The 14,036-nt window shown below is 41.0% G+C and overlaps 1 protein-coding gene across 1 annotated transcript in view; it reads right to left on the bottom strand.

Moving 5' to 3' along the window:
- Nucleotides 1-14,036, bottom strand: part of mrc1a (mannose receptor, C type 1a) — a 163,115-nt gene that overhangs the window by 146,266 nt on the left and 2,813 nt on the right. The window contains exon 3 of the mRNA XM_063044201.1: nt 10,134-10,304. Within this exon, the coding sequence (XP_062900271.1) occupies nt 10,134-10,304 (171 nt within the window). The remainder of the gene's footprint in view (nt 1-10,133; nt 10,305-14,036) is intronic.

The following is a 14,036-nucleotide window of genomic DNA, read 5'->3' as shown; positions in this document are numbered from 1 at the left end:
AAAATAGATGACACTGACCGCTAGATGTTCCAGGTCAGGTGAGCAGGACTGAGACAGAATCACCACAACTGTGCACCATAATGAGGTAAACATAAAGGTATACTCCACCTCCTCTGCCTTTAAAAGACTGAACTGTCCAGTCTTTGTGAAGAATGGTAAAGTCATTGAGCTGCAGCGCTGCATCCAAAATGGCAGGTATGAGCCACATTTCCATAAAACAAAATACACAGCAGTCCCTGATGTCCCTCTTGCTCTGAGGTCTTCAATTTTTATCATGTAGAGATGGTACATCCCCCAGCAGGATAGTCAGGAGTGGAGGTTTAAAGCCTTTATGTTTTAATTGTACCTGCAGACCAGCTTGCCTTCCATTTTCTATTAAGCTAGTTGCTTGGATATTATGCTAGTTTCTGTAGTAATGTATATCAGTAAATTGTGCATAAAATCAAAATGTCAATACTTTGCAGCAACGTTGTTTTACTGGTAACGGCTGCCATGGACATACGGCATAGATGCTAAACTAATGCTATACAGGAACCCATGTCTGTTTGCCCCAATCTCTTTGGTGCACAGTTGTCATGTGATATTCAGGGGTGATTCTCTATGTTTTGAAATAATGCCTTGAGTGCGCTTTCAATGTGAGTAGACTCATGAGTATCGTACACCTGAAATTAACCAACGTCTTCCTTCCAAACCTTAAAGGGGAATTGTCCACTGAATCCAGGTCATCCAAAGTCTGAGAGGCAGCTAGCATCTCTCAGAAACCAACTATGATTGCTACAGATACTTGGAACTGCAGGAAACTCTGCTTCCCCCAATAGCCTGGGCGTAGATGAAATAGCAGTGAGAGAAAGTATCCTGTGAGATTCACACCAGGAGTAAGGCCCTGCAGATCTGATCCCAAAACTATTGTGGAGCCCAGCGAGGCATCTTGATTGTATCTGTTACTGTTTTAAATGGCATCCTTGTGCACATATGCACAGTCAATGGTAATCAACAGGGAGCAGAAACAATGACATAAACACTAGATATTCTGCTGATGCTGGAAATCCAGAGCAACACACACAAAATGGTGGAGGAACTCAGCAGGTCAGGCAGCATCTATGGAAATAAATAAATAGTTGACATTTCGGGCCAAGACCCTTCTTCAGGACTCACTATATCAGAACAATGATTGATATTTCTTTCTCTATTTATCACAAAAGTGTCATTAATTGTATTTAAAGTTGGCATCAAATGAAACTGTTATCAGACTTGACCATGTTTATGGAGGGTAGTTTGAAAACGTAGAATGAGCTCACTGCAATGCCTTGCAGTGGACATCAAAGTATAGATAGGAGGTAATGCAGAGTTCCAAGAGAATCCTCCATGAGTCTTCTATTTTAGTACTCTTGAAGAGGCTTTGTTGAGTTTAAATGAGCATGGGCAAATTGAAGCAGGACTAGGTCACTCATTCGATTTGTTATGGATATTTCAACCCTCATTACCCTCTGAAAGCTGAGAATAAACTGCTATTCCAGGATGTATTAAACAGGCAAACACACACAGATTAAATCAGAGACCAAAATCACTGCTTTAAAGTGCCAAAACCCTAGAAGGGAGAACTGTTCCAATATGAATATGGAGATGCCAAGATTGGTGGAGTTGCAGATACTGTAGAATGCTGGCAAAGAATACAGCACAATATAGACCAGTTGCAGATATGGGCTGAGAAATGGCAGATGGAGTTTAACCCAGATAAATATGAGGTGTTGCACCTTGGTAGGGCAAATGTAAGGAGACAGTACACTTTTAAGGACAAAGTTCTTAACAGTGATAATGAGCAAAGAGATCTTAGGATGCAAATTCATAGCTCCTTGAAAGTGGCTACTCAGGTCAATAAGGTGTTTAAAAGGCTTACGGAATGCTTGCTTTTATTAGTCGAGGCATTGAGTACAAAAGTCAGGAGGTTACGTTGCAACTTCATAAAACTCTGGCTAGGACACATGTGGAGTATTACATACAGTTCTGGTCACCCCACTATAGGAAGGTTGTTGAGGCTTTGAAGAAGATGCAGAAGAGGTTTACCAGGATGCTGCTCAGTTTAAAAATCATGTGCTATCACAAGAGGCTGGATAAACTTGGATTGTTTTCTCTGGAGCATCGGAAGCTGAGGGAAGATCTGTAGAGGTTTACATGATTATGACTGGCATAAATAGAGGGGACAGAAAGTATCTGTTTCCTGGGGTTGAAATGTCTAATACAACTTAGGAATTACTAACTAGAGGGCATGCATTGAAGATAAAAGGGGGTAATTTCAAGGGAGATGTGAGGGGTAAGCTTTTTACTCAGAGAGTGGTGGATGCCTAGAATGTACTGCCTGGTATGGTGGTAAATACATTGGAGACTTTTAAGAGGTACTGAGCTAGGCACATGGACGTAAGGAAGATGGAGGGATATGGACATGGTGTAGATAGGAGGGTTTAGTGTTTGGGTGATTTTGATTTACTTTTTAGCACAACATTGTGGGCCAAATGGCCTGATGCTGTGCTATGCTCTATAAATATCATGATAGCGCCTCCCACCAAAATGAGAAATCACCCATACACTATGGTGCTGCTGCTACACATGGGGAGTTAAGGAATGATTTTCATTTAGTTTGAGTAGTGAGATTAAAGAAAAGATTTCTCTTTATCCATTCATAGAGTATGAGGGTTGTGGAATGGTCCAGAAATGCTGTTTAATCTCTGAAAAGCAGCTGGTGAGTTGTTGCCTTAAAAAACACGGTAGCCCATGTAGTGAGGCTACTCACGCAGAATCATTTGAGGGCAAGACTTCTGAGGTTTTGACTTGACATCAGGGAAGAAATCATAGTGTATTACCTTGTGAAGATAGTGTGTACATTGGAAATTGCGAGCACTGTTGTTGCCAAGGCTTCTCATTCCCTATAGCAGTTGTGATGTTATGCTGAAGTTGTGTGAGACATGGGTGAGGCCAAATTTTGAGAATTCTGGTCACGTACCTGCAGGTAAGATATCAATAAGATTGAAAGAGTACAGAGAAAATTTACAAGAATGCTGCCAGGTCTTGAGTACCTGAACTGTAAGGAAAGGCTGAATAGATTACGACTGTTTCTACTGAAGCATAGGAGAACAAAGGGAGATTTGATAGACGTATACAAAATGATGAGGGAGATAGATAATGTAAACATAAGCTGGCTTCTAATAGTACTACCTATATCCCTCATAACTTTGGCAAAGTAACCAGTTTAGTGTGGACTAGATGGGCTGAAAGACCTGTTTCAGTAGTGTAGTTCTCTATGACTTTATTTAGAATTAGAATCATTTGCGGGCAGGTATAATGCATTTATCTAAATGCAATACGAGAAGGAGCTGATTATGAGCCATGGCATAATCTCATGAATAATCACAAAAGGAAACCAAGGCGGTAGCCCCAACAATCTTTCAAATTTGCTGATGACATGGGAAAATTTTCTCAACCTTCATTTCACACATAATCGGAACATGACTACATTTTGGATGTCAGCAATTCCCTCATGCTGACTCATTGCTACAGTACTTAGCCAGGAGTACGATGAAATCTTGGACAACATCTAAAGACATTCTTAGGTAATATCTGATATGCCAGTGAAAGATGTTGTAAGTGAAGTCTGACACTGCCTGGTGAATTAGATGTGATAAGGTGCCATATTTTTACTTTGTATTGCATTTATTGAATCCATCATCATCAAAATAAGAAAACAGGAAATAACAACTGAACTTTTTTTTAGATAAACTGAAGTAAACTGGAGTAGTATCATGAGACCATAGGATTTTTTGAGTGGACAAAGGCCTTCTAGTCATTTTATTTATTTTATTTAGTCATTTTACTCATGGTGCAGCTATGGAATAACTGCCTGGAATGCCCTGCCAGGTTGCTGGTGGACATAAACATGATCGAGTCATAGGAGGTTTTTAGACTTATGAGTGTGCAGAGAATGGAAGGACGCAGACAGTCTGCAGGCAAAAGGGACTTGTTTAGTTAGGCATTTAGTTTCACTGGATTCTGGTTAACTCGGACAAGTGTACACTTTGGCCCAATTAAATGGCTGTCACTATTGGCCAGAGCTTGATGGAAATAGTTAAAAAGGTATAGAAAAGACAAACTGAGTAACAAAGTATATTTAAATGAAATACAGAACAGATGATAACACTACGAATACTACTGGTGGTTGTCCGTTGTATCTGATCATGACGGGGAACCTGTGCGGGAGAGTTTTTAAAGTGGAAAATCTATTGCACTGGGACAGCTCCTTGAAAGTCAGGGCCTAGTGGGACGAGTAGACGTCACAATTGGGGTCTTCACTGGTTGCAGTGGATGACCATGATTACTTTTGTGCCTCATCATGCCCTTCGCTCTCCATGTAGCACAGCAGAATCACCTTCCTGGCCATTGGATCTCACTGTAGATCTCGTCCACACGGTCCGCTGCAGCTGACTTCACGTGTAGGGACAGCCATGTCCCTGTCTCACTGAGGTATGCTACATACGACGGGACGTCAACGGTCTCGACTTCATCACTCCTCACTCCAATTCCAATCTCACTCCTTTCAAACACACTGCTTTCCACTCTCTCCGCACCAATTGCAACCTGGCCATCAAACCAACAGATGGGGGGGCGGGGGTTGTTGTTGTTGTTGTAGTCTGGTAGACTGATCTCTACTTTGCCGAGGCCCGGCGACAACAGTCAGACACCTCCTCTTACTTACGCTTCAAACAGGACCCCATTAATGAGCACCAGGCCATTGTCTCCCACACCATCACTGACCTTATTGACTCAGGGGATCTCCCATCCAATGCCACCAACCTCACAGATCCCTCATCCCACACCTCCTGTTTCTACCTCCTACCCAAGATCCACAAACATGCCTGTCCAGGTAGACCTATTGTTTCTGCTTGTCTCTTCCATTTCGCGCAGTCTGCCCTCACCCCATCCTCTTGCCACTCCACCACAGATAGGGTTCCTCTTGTCCTCACCTACCACCCCACCAGCCTCTGCATCCAAACACATAATTCTCCATAACTTCTGCCATCTCCAATGGGATCCCACCACAAAGCACATCTTTCCTTGCCCCTCACTTTTTTTTTCTGCAGGGATCGCTCCCTACATGACTCCCTTGTCCATTTGTCCCTCCCCACTGATCTCCCTCCTGGCACTTATCCTTGCAAGCTGAACAAGTGCTACACCTGCCCTTACACCTCCTCACTCACTATCATACAGTGCCCCAAACAATCCTTCCAGGTGAGGCAACACTTCACCTGTGAGCACATTGAGGTCATCTACTGTATCCCATGCTCCCGGTGTGGCCTCCAGTATGTCGGTGAGACCCGACATAGATTGGGAGTCTGCTTCGCCAAAAACCTATGCTCCATTTGCCTGAAAAAGCAGGATCTCCCAGTGGCCACCTATTTTAATTCCACTTCCCAGTTCTATTCCTATTCCGATTATGTCCATCCATGGTCTCTTCTACTGTCGCAATAAGGCCACACTTAGGTTCGAGGAGCAATACCTTATATTCCATCTGGGTAGCCTCCATCCTGATAGCATGAACATTGATTTCTTGAACTTCCCATCATACCCCCTTCTCCTTCACCATTCCCCATTCCCATTTCCCTCTCTCACCTTATCTCCTTACCTGCCCATCACCTCCCTCTGGTGCTCCTCCCCCTTTCCTTTCTTCCATGGCCTTCTGTCCTCTCCTATCAGATCTTTCACCAATCAACTTCCCAGCTGTTTATTTAACCCCTGCCCCCTCCATGGTTTCACCTATCACCTTGTGTTTCTTCCTCCCCTCCCCCACAACTTCTTATACTGACTCCTCATCTTTTATTCTCCAGTCCTGATTAAGGGTCTCGGCCTGAACCGTCAAATGTACTCTTTTCAATAGATTCGATAGATGTTGCCTGGTCTGCTAAGTTCCTCCAGCATTGTTTGTGTGTTGCTTGGTTTTCCACAATCTGCAGGTTTTTTCTTGTTTGTGAGCAGTAACTATACAAGCTTTTGCAAAAACAACCTCCCTTCACTTCTTGATGATGGTCTTCCATTTAGCTTTTCATACTCACTGTCTAAGGAGCATAAGGAGTCATCTCGTTTGCACCGTTATGATAGGCAAGCCTGTCAAAACGAAGCAACTTAGGATCTTAATTTGTTCCTCTAGTCTTCATAAGGAAGAAGAACCTCTCCAGTTCCTGATAATATTGACTCAGTATCAAAGATTTTCTTGCTATATTAGTGCAAGTTTCATTTGCATTGCTGAGATACATGGAATCATTATTAATATCAACCAATATTATTTTATTCTGATAGAAGTTATCCAGCTTGTTGATTACGGTCACTGGTTGGATTGCCAGACATAACAGCTACCAAAATTTTCTATATATCAATACCAGATCAGACAGTTCTGCAGTACATTTCAGGACATTGCACATCACTAATTCCATAATGACCCCTATTATTTGTCCTTTCCACGCTTATACTTCATATTGCACTTATAGTGCCCTTCCCTTTTCAGCCTGTAGCTCAGGATCAAAAATGCCTTGTTTCCAGTCTGGTTTTTCAGGATCTGTGGTGTCTAGTGAGGCTAATTGTTCACCACAGGGGAGGTATCTGAGGCTATGAAATGGGTAGTTTGTGAGGTGGTGCAACCCTTACACTGTTTATGCTGACCTTCTCTCTGCTCCCAGTCCATAGATTCTGAGTTTTCAATCATCATCATCATCATCATCATCATCATCAGGTGCCGTGCCCTGTTTGAGCTTTGACTGCCATGGCCCACACACTCCTGTTTCGGGTCAAGTGGATCAATCCAGTTCTCTGGCTGCTGTCTCCATCATCATTTGTCTTTGTCTTCCTCTTGCTTTCTTCCCTTCAATCTTTCCCATAATTACTGTGCATTCTAACTCCTCTTTCCTAATCACATGTCCAATGAAGTTACATTGCCTTTTCATGATCTCATACATTATTTCTCTTTTTTTGTTTGCTCTGTTCATGACATCCTCGTTAGATATTTGTTTTGTCCATGATATTCTTTGCAACCTCCTCAAAAACCACATCTCTGTTGCTACAATTTGTTTCCTCATGTTACTAGATATTGTCCAACATTCTGAGCCATATAACATAACTGGATAAACGTAACATTTCAGTATTCTGAGGTGGGTTGTCATGCCTAGTTCAGTATTGGTCAGTATACTCTTCATTCTCATAAAGGTGTCTTTTGCCATCCCTATTCTTCTTTTGATGTCCAAGTCGTACCTGCCATCTGATGTCACTCAGCTTCCTAAGTAGCAAAAGTTCTGTACTTGTTTTATGTTTTCTCCGTTTATTCTCAGCCTACAGATAGTATTCTCCTTTTTTTTGGATATCACCATACATTCTGCCTTTTTTGCAATTGATAGACAGACCCATTTTTGCACTTTCTTCAACAATTATATCGATTAAGTTTTGTAGTGCTTCCTCCGTACTTGCAATTAACACAGTGTCATCTGCATATCTGAAATTACTGATGTTTTCACTGCCATCTTTGATTCCCAAGATGTCTCTTATTTTTTGTAATATTGTTTCACTGTAGACATTAAATAAATCAGGGGAGAAAACACACCCTTGTCTAACGCCTCTCTTGATTTTCGTAAACTGACTCATTTCTCCATCTATTCTTACAGCGGCAGTTTGTTCCCAGTACAGATTTCTGATTAGGCGGAGGTCTTTCGAATCTAGATCTAGAGTTTTCTGTAATATTTCTAATAACTTATTGTGCTTCACTTTATCAAATGCTTTTGTGTAGTCAATAAAACCAACAAATCTCTTTGCACTTGAATAGCTCGTTCTGATAGTATCCTTAACATCAATATTGTGTTTCTTGTACCTTTGTCTTTCACAAAACCACATTGTTCTTTGCCTATTTCAGCTTGTATCTTACTTTTAGCTCTTGTCATCAAAGTTCTTAGAAGTATCTTGGTGATATGACTCATTAAACTTATGGTCCCATGTAGTTCACATTCTATTGCTCCAGGTTTCTTAGGAACAGTGATAAAGTAAGTACTACACCTGTCCCTACACCTCCTCTCTTCCCACCATTCAGGGCCCCAAATAGTCCTTCCAGGTGAGGCAACACTTCACTTGTGAGTCTGTTGGGGTCATCTATTGCATCTGGTGCTCCCGGTGCGGCCTCTTCTACATCAGTGAAACCCGACGCAGATTGGGGGTCCGCTTCATCAAGCACCTCCACTCCGTCTGCCACAACAGACAGGATGTCCCGGTTGCCACCTACTTCAACTCTGCTTCCCATTCCCATTCCGATATGTCCATACATGGTCTCCTCTACTGCCATGATGAGGCTAAACTCAGGTTGGAGGAGCAACACCTCATATACCGTCTAGGTAGTCTCCAGCCCTTTGGTATGAACATAGAATTCTCCTACTTCCGGTAATTCCCTCCCCTTCCCTTCCCCTATCCCTATGTCACTCTGCTCCCCTCCCCTAGCTGCCTATCACCTCCCTCTTGGTTCCCCCTCCTTCTACTACCCATTGTGTTTTCCCCTATTCTTTCTTCACCTTTCCTGCCTATCACCTCCCTGCCTCCCCTCCCCCACCCCTTTATCTTTCCCCTTACTGGTTTTTCACCTGGAACCTACCAGCCTTCTCCTTCCCATCCTCCCCCCACCTTCTTTATAGGGCCTCTGCCCCTTCCCTCTTCAGTCCTGACGAAGGGTTCCGGCCCAAAACGTTGACTGATCATTTCCACGGATGGTGCCCGACCGGCTGAGTTCCTCCAGCATGTTGTGAGTGTTGCTTTGACCCCAGCATCTGCAGAGTATTTTGTGTTTACTGATTTTTTCATCTCTTCTGGTATTATTCCAGTCTCATAAATGTCATATTTAAATGTCTTCAACACAATCCCAAATGCTCTTTCCCTACTTTGAGCAGACATGTGGCAAGTGTTCCCAGGAATAAATGCATATATCCTTGAATCCTTTCCTCATCCACCTGGGAATTTGTTCCTATAACACAACTTAGAACTGAACGCAGTTCCTTCTATAGATGTACATTGGTGAGTATTGGTCAATACCGCTTGTACTGATTCCATCATGACCTGGTGTGGAAACACCAATGCCCAGGAATGAAAAAGATTACAGAAAGTGAAGGATACAGCCCAGTACAAGCAAAGCCTTTTTCACCACTGAGCACATTTACATAGGACACTACCATAAGCAATCAGCATCCATCATCAAAGACCACTACCATCCGGGCCATACTCTCTCCTTGCTACCATCAAGCAGGAAGTACAGAAGCCTTAGGTCCCACACCACCAGGCTCAAGAACAGCTATTATCCTACAACCATCAGGCTGCTGAACCTCTGTGACTAATTTCACTCACTATAACTCTGACCTGATTCTACAACCTACAGACTCACTTTCAAGGGCTCTTTACAACTTATGTTCTCAGTATTATTTTTTATTAGCACTTTTGTCCTCCTTTGCAGATTGGTTGTTTGTCATTCCTTATTTATTTATAGTTTTTCATAAATTTTATTTTCCTGTAAGAAAATTAATCTCATGCTAGTATATGGCAACATTCGCATACTTTGATAAATTTTATTGTGGCATATGACACGATAAAGTGTGTTTGCCTTGAATAAGATGTGTAATAAAAGTCCTGCCTGCTCTCACAACGGATATACAAAGTCCCAGGGCAGTATTTCAAAGAAGAGTAAAATGCTATGCTGATGTCCAGGCAAATACTATACATATCCCTCAATGTCCATTATCAAAGCAAATGATCACATCCTGAAATATCGGTGAAGAGACTGGAATAAAGACAAAGATCAAACTGGATATTATATAAAGAAAAACAAAATTGCATCAGAAATTATTTACAAACTTCAACAATAAATGTAACTTCTAGATTCTTCAAGTACTCCTGAGCCTTTTCCAGAGAAATCCTGGACGCATTAATAATGTGGACAGGAAAGGTAAACAGCAAAAATACAAAAATAAGGCACAAAATATAGACTTGTTATTCAATTTTAACTGTAGTGTTTCAATAGACATGTATAAATTTATGTAATTATAGAACAGTATATAATTGTTTGACAAACTTACATTTTGAAGGACAAAGCCCCCACTTGCGATCTGCATAGTCTGATGTGGTTGCACACCAATGGAGTCCATCGTTTCTGCCATCAAGTGTACACTCTGTATACCACTTCTTGTTATACTTAAAAGGAAATACACAGGGCTGTCCATTGGAATTACCTAGTATTGTAAACAAATCTGAAAGGGAAACAAGGTCTGTTAGAACTGAAGTGTTAAGACTAGGAAACAACTCCATGGTCGTTCTATGCTGTGTCCAGATGAGAAGGACCTATCATGCTACTCAAGGCATCCTAGACTCCATTGGCACTGCCTGGATGGCAGCAATGGAAGTCATTTTACAAATTTTCAATGTCTGTGACATACAGAACTATTTAAGAACAGAAAATTGGGTAAATAATTAAAAATATAAACATATTCAAAGAAAACACATTAAGTACATAGAAATAAAATAAACCATTAAACTGGGCTTCATTTTTAAGTGAAACTTCATATCTGCAGATCTACAATTCCAATTGGAATTATTGGGTCTCAGATCATATTTTATCTGCCTTAGGATCAAACAATTAGGATTCTCAACAAGTCAGGACTCCATCATTGGGCATCCGCAGTAAAATTAGGTCTCCTTAATCTACCAAAACCAAAGTTTGGAATGTATTCCAATCCCAACCACACCCAGCCCAATAAATGCAAAATGCATATAAAATTTATGAATATTTCTTTAAAGAGCATGACAATTGCCAAATATGATTTACTTTGGCTAATTCTTTCTGGGCTTTATTATTTCGTATTTTGAAATATTCAAAAAGTCAGGCAGCATCGGCAGAGAGAGAAAAGCATTGAATACTTCAGGTTGATGAAGTTTTAACCCTAAATATTAACAGTTACTTGACAGAGTTGGTATAATTTTATTGTCATACACGCATTCAGCACTTTTAGACATTAGATTTTAAACTTTGTTTCTGTACTTCAGTCCCTGCCTGACTGAAGTACATCCACCATTTGTTTTATTTTAAATTTACAGCATCTGCAGTATTTTATTTTTTGTTTATTCTCCAGTTCTTCCTGGAATGAGCATGTAATATTGTATACTCTCTATAATCATGGCACAACGTGAATGCTTAAGGCAGGTAAAAGGGCTGAAGACAGATATTTCATTATCTCTTCCTTGACTTTTTTATTCAATTGCTTTGGATATACAGTACAGCAATGGCATTCTTTAGTTGTTTTATTCTTTTAAAAGCTTTTATTACCTTTTGAATTATCCACAAGTTATCTTTACTGTTTGTTATGTACTAATGTTACCATTTGACTAATCTCTTCCAATATTCTCTTGTTTTTGTTTGATTCTGTTTATCTGCATTGTTCTATTATTTGATACACTCATGTTAGCTTAACTAGAATCAAGTGAAGATTTTCTACTGAGATTGAGCGTATAAGTCATTAATTATCATACTAGGGCTTTTCCTTTTGCCAGACCAGTACACCATTTTCCTGCTCTGCTTTAAGTTGAATCTAACCACATTGGGACTGTTGACTTCTAATGATTGACCTGCCACCTGCCATCACATCAGTTACTTCTCTCTCTTCATTTGCTACAATATTTATTTCCTTGTTGGACTAAAAACATACTAAACTAGTAAGCAATCAAAAATGCATTTTATAAATTATTTCTCAGTTTGACTACAATACTGGCTATGATTGGATATTTTATATTGAGACACTAAAGGCTGCAGATGCTAGAAATCTGGAGCAACACACAAAATGCTGGAGAATCTCAGCAGGTCAGGCAACATTTATGGAGGGAAATGGACAGTTGATGCTTTGGGTTGAGATCTTTTATCAGGAGTAGAAAGGAAGAGGGGAGATAGCCAGTTGAAAAAGGTTGGGGGGGAGGGATTGAGCAAGAGTTGGCAGATGGATCCAGGTAAGGAAGTGATGTGATAGACAGGTGGGGCAAAGGGGAAAGCAGGAATGAAGTGAGTAGCTGAGGTGATCGATAGAGGTAACAAAGAGCTGAAGAAGATGGAATCTGTTAGGAGAAGCCAATAGGAGGAACATCAGTGGGGCCCAATGCAAATTGGAGGATTGTTTTACCAAGCTCCTTAGCTCCATTTGCTGTAGCTTGTGGACACCTATTTCAATTCCACTGTCTACGGCCTCATCTACTGCCAAGTTCATAATACACACAGAATAGAGGAGCAACTCTTCAAATTCTGCCTTAGTAATCTCCAAGCTGACAGCATAAGCATCAATTTCTCCAATTTATAGTAACCACTCCTTTCTGTGCTTTATATTGTCCTCATCCCACCAGCCCCATCATCCCTTCTATTTCCCCTTCCCCACTCTCTTGATCTGCCTATCACCCACACATTCCTCCCACCAGTTTCCCTCATTTACACCATGGTACACTGTCCCTTCTACCAGATTTCATGTTCTTCAGCTTGTGTTGCTAACTTTCAGCTAACACCTCTTGACTTCTCAATTCATTCACACTTCAGCCCTCCCCACCTGACTATCACCTGTCTGTCACGTCGCTTAGCTAGATCCACCTATCGCCAGCCAGCTTTTGCTTCACTCCTTCACCCACCCTATTACAGGCCCTTGCCCCTCTTTCATTCCAGTCCTGATAAAGGGATCCAACCTCAAATGTCAGCTGTCCATTTCCCTCCATAGATACTACCTGACCCATTGTGTTTCTCCACCTCCTCTGTGTGCTGTTCACTCAATGTTGTTATCTTATTCTTTGATATCACCCTGCCGGCTTAACAGTTCCATCTAAGATGGCAATGGATACAAGGACCTAGCACACTGGGTTTCTTTTGGTATTAAAATCAAATTGTGGATCACCATAGCTTAAGGTTGAGCAAGAGCAAAAACTTCAATTATGAGGCTCATTGAATGCTTGGGTATTAAGGGAGTCAACAGATGTCAGGTAGTCCAGGAAACTGCGCTGAGGTTAAAGATCAGCCAATAATGACAGATCAGGTGTGAGCAGTAATATGTGCTACTTTTGTCCATTTCTATGTAACACAGCCGTTAGTCAATTGTTGCCTGTATAACAATTTTTGGAAATTGTTAATTTGATGTGGGATCCCCTTTGTGGAAATTGTTGATTTGACGTGGCATTCCCTTTTGAAGTGGTGCAAGTACTCACGAGCATTATGATGTAACATAGTGCATACAAATATACAAATTAAAAGCAGGATTGGGCTTCTTGACCATTCAAGACTTCTTGGCCAGTTAATATGTTTGTCACTGATTGCATTTTAATTTCAACTTTGCACACTACTCACTGCCATTAACCCTTGTTTTTAAGTACCAATTTACATCTGCTTTGAGGATATTAAAGACTCTGCTTCTACCACCCTTTGAGGAGGAGACTTTCAAAAACTCAAGACCATCTGAGGGAGAAAAATAACATTTTGCCTTACTCCTCTGCTAAATGGCCTAATCTTATTTTAAAACTCATTTTATATTCTACAACAAAAAGAAACATCCTCTTCCTATTCACCATGTTCAAACATGTCAGGATCTTCCCCGTTCTTGTTATCACCTCTGACTTTCAGCAAGTACAAGAATGACCTTTCCAAACTTTCCATATGAGATGCCAAAGTTAGAAAAGCAGTAATCAGTATTAATGGAGACACTAGAGATTGCAAATGCTGGAACCTCGACCCAAAAATAATGTACTTTTTTAGCCATACAGCAAGGAGTAGGTCCTTTGGGTCCTTCGAGTCACATTGCCACAGCAACCCCACAAGAACGACTAACCCTAACCTAATCACAGGACAATTTACAATAATTTTTACAATTGCATATGACATTGTCATTAAGGTACTTGTTACAGGGCAATGGATTAATTATGAAAGTCTTCAATCTACACATACGCAGGGCAAACCAAATTAGTAC

This window comes from Mobula hypostoma, chromosome 3 (assembly GCF_963921235.1).
Source record: "Mobula hypostoma chromosome 3, sMobHyp1.1, whole genome shotgun sequence".
Lineage (NCBI taxonomy): Eukaryota > Metazoa > Chordata > Chondrichthyes > Myliobatiformes > Myliobatidae > Mobula > Mobula hypostoma.
Note: the sequence above shows the minus strand (reverse complement) of the source record. Positions and strands in the feature narration are given on the sequence as shown.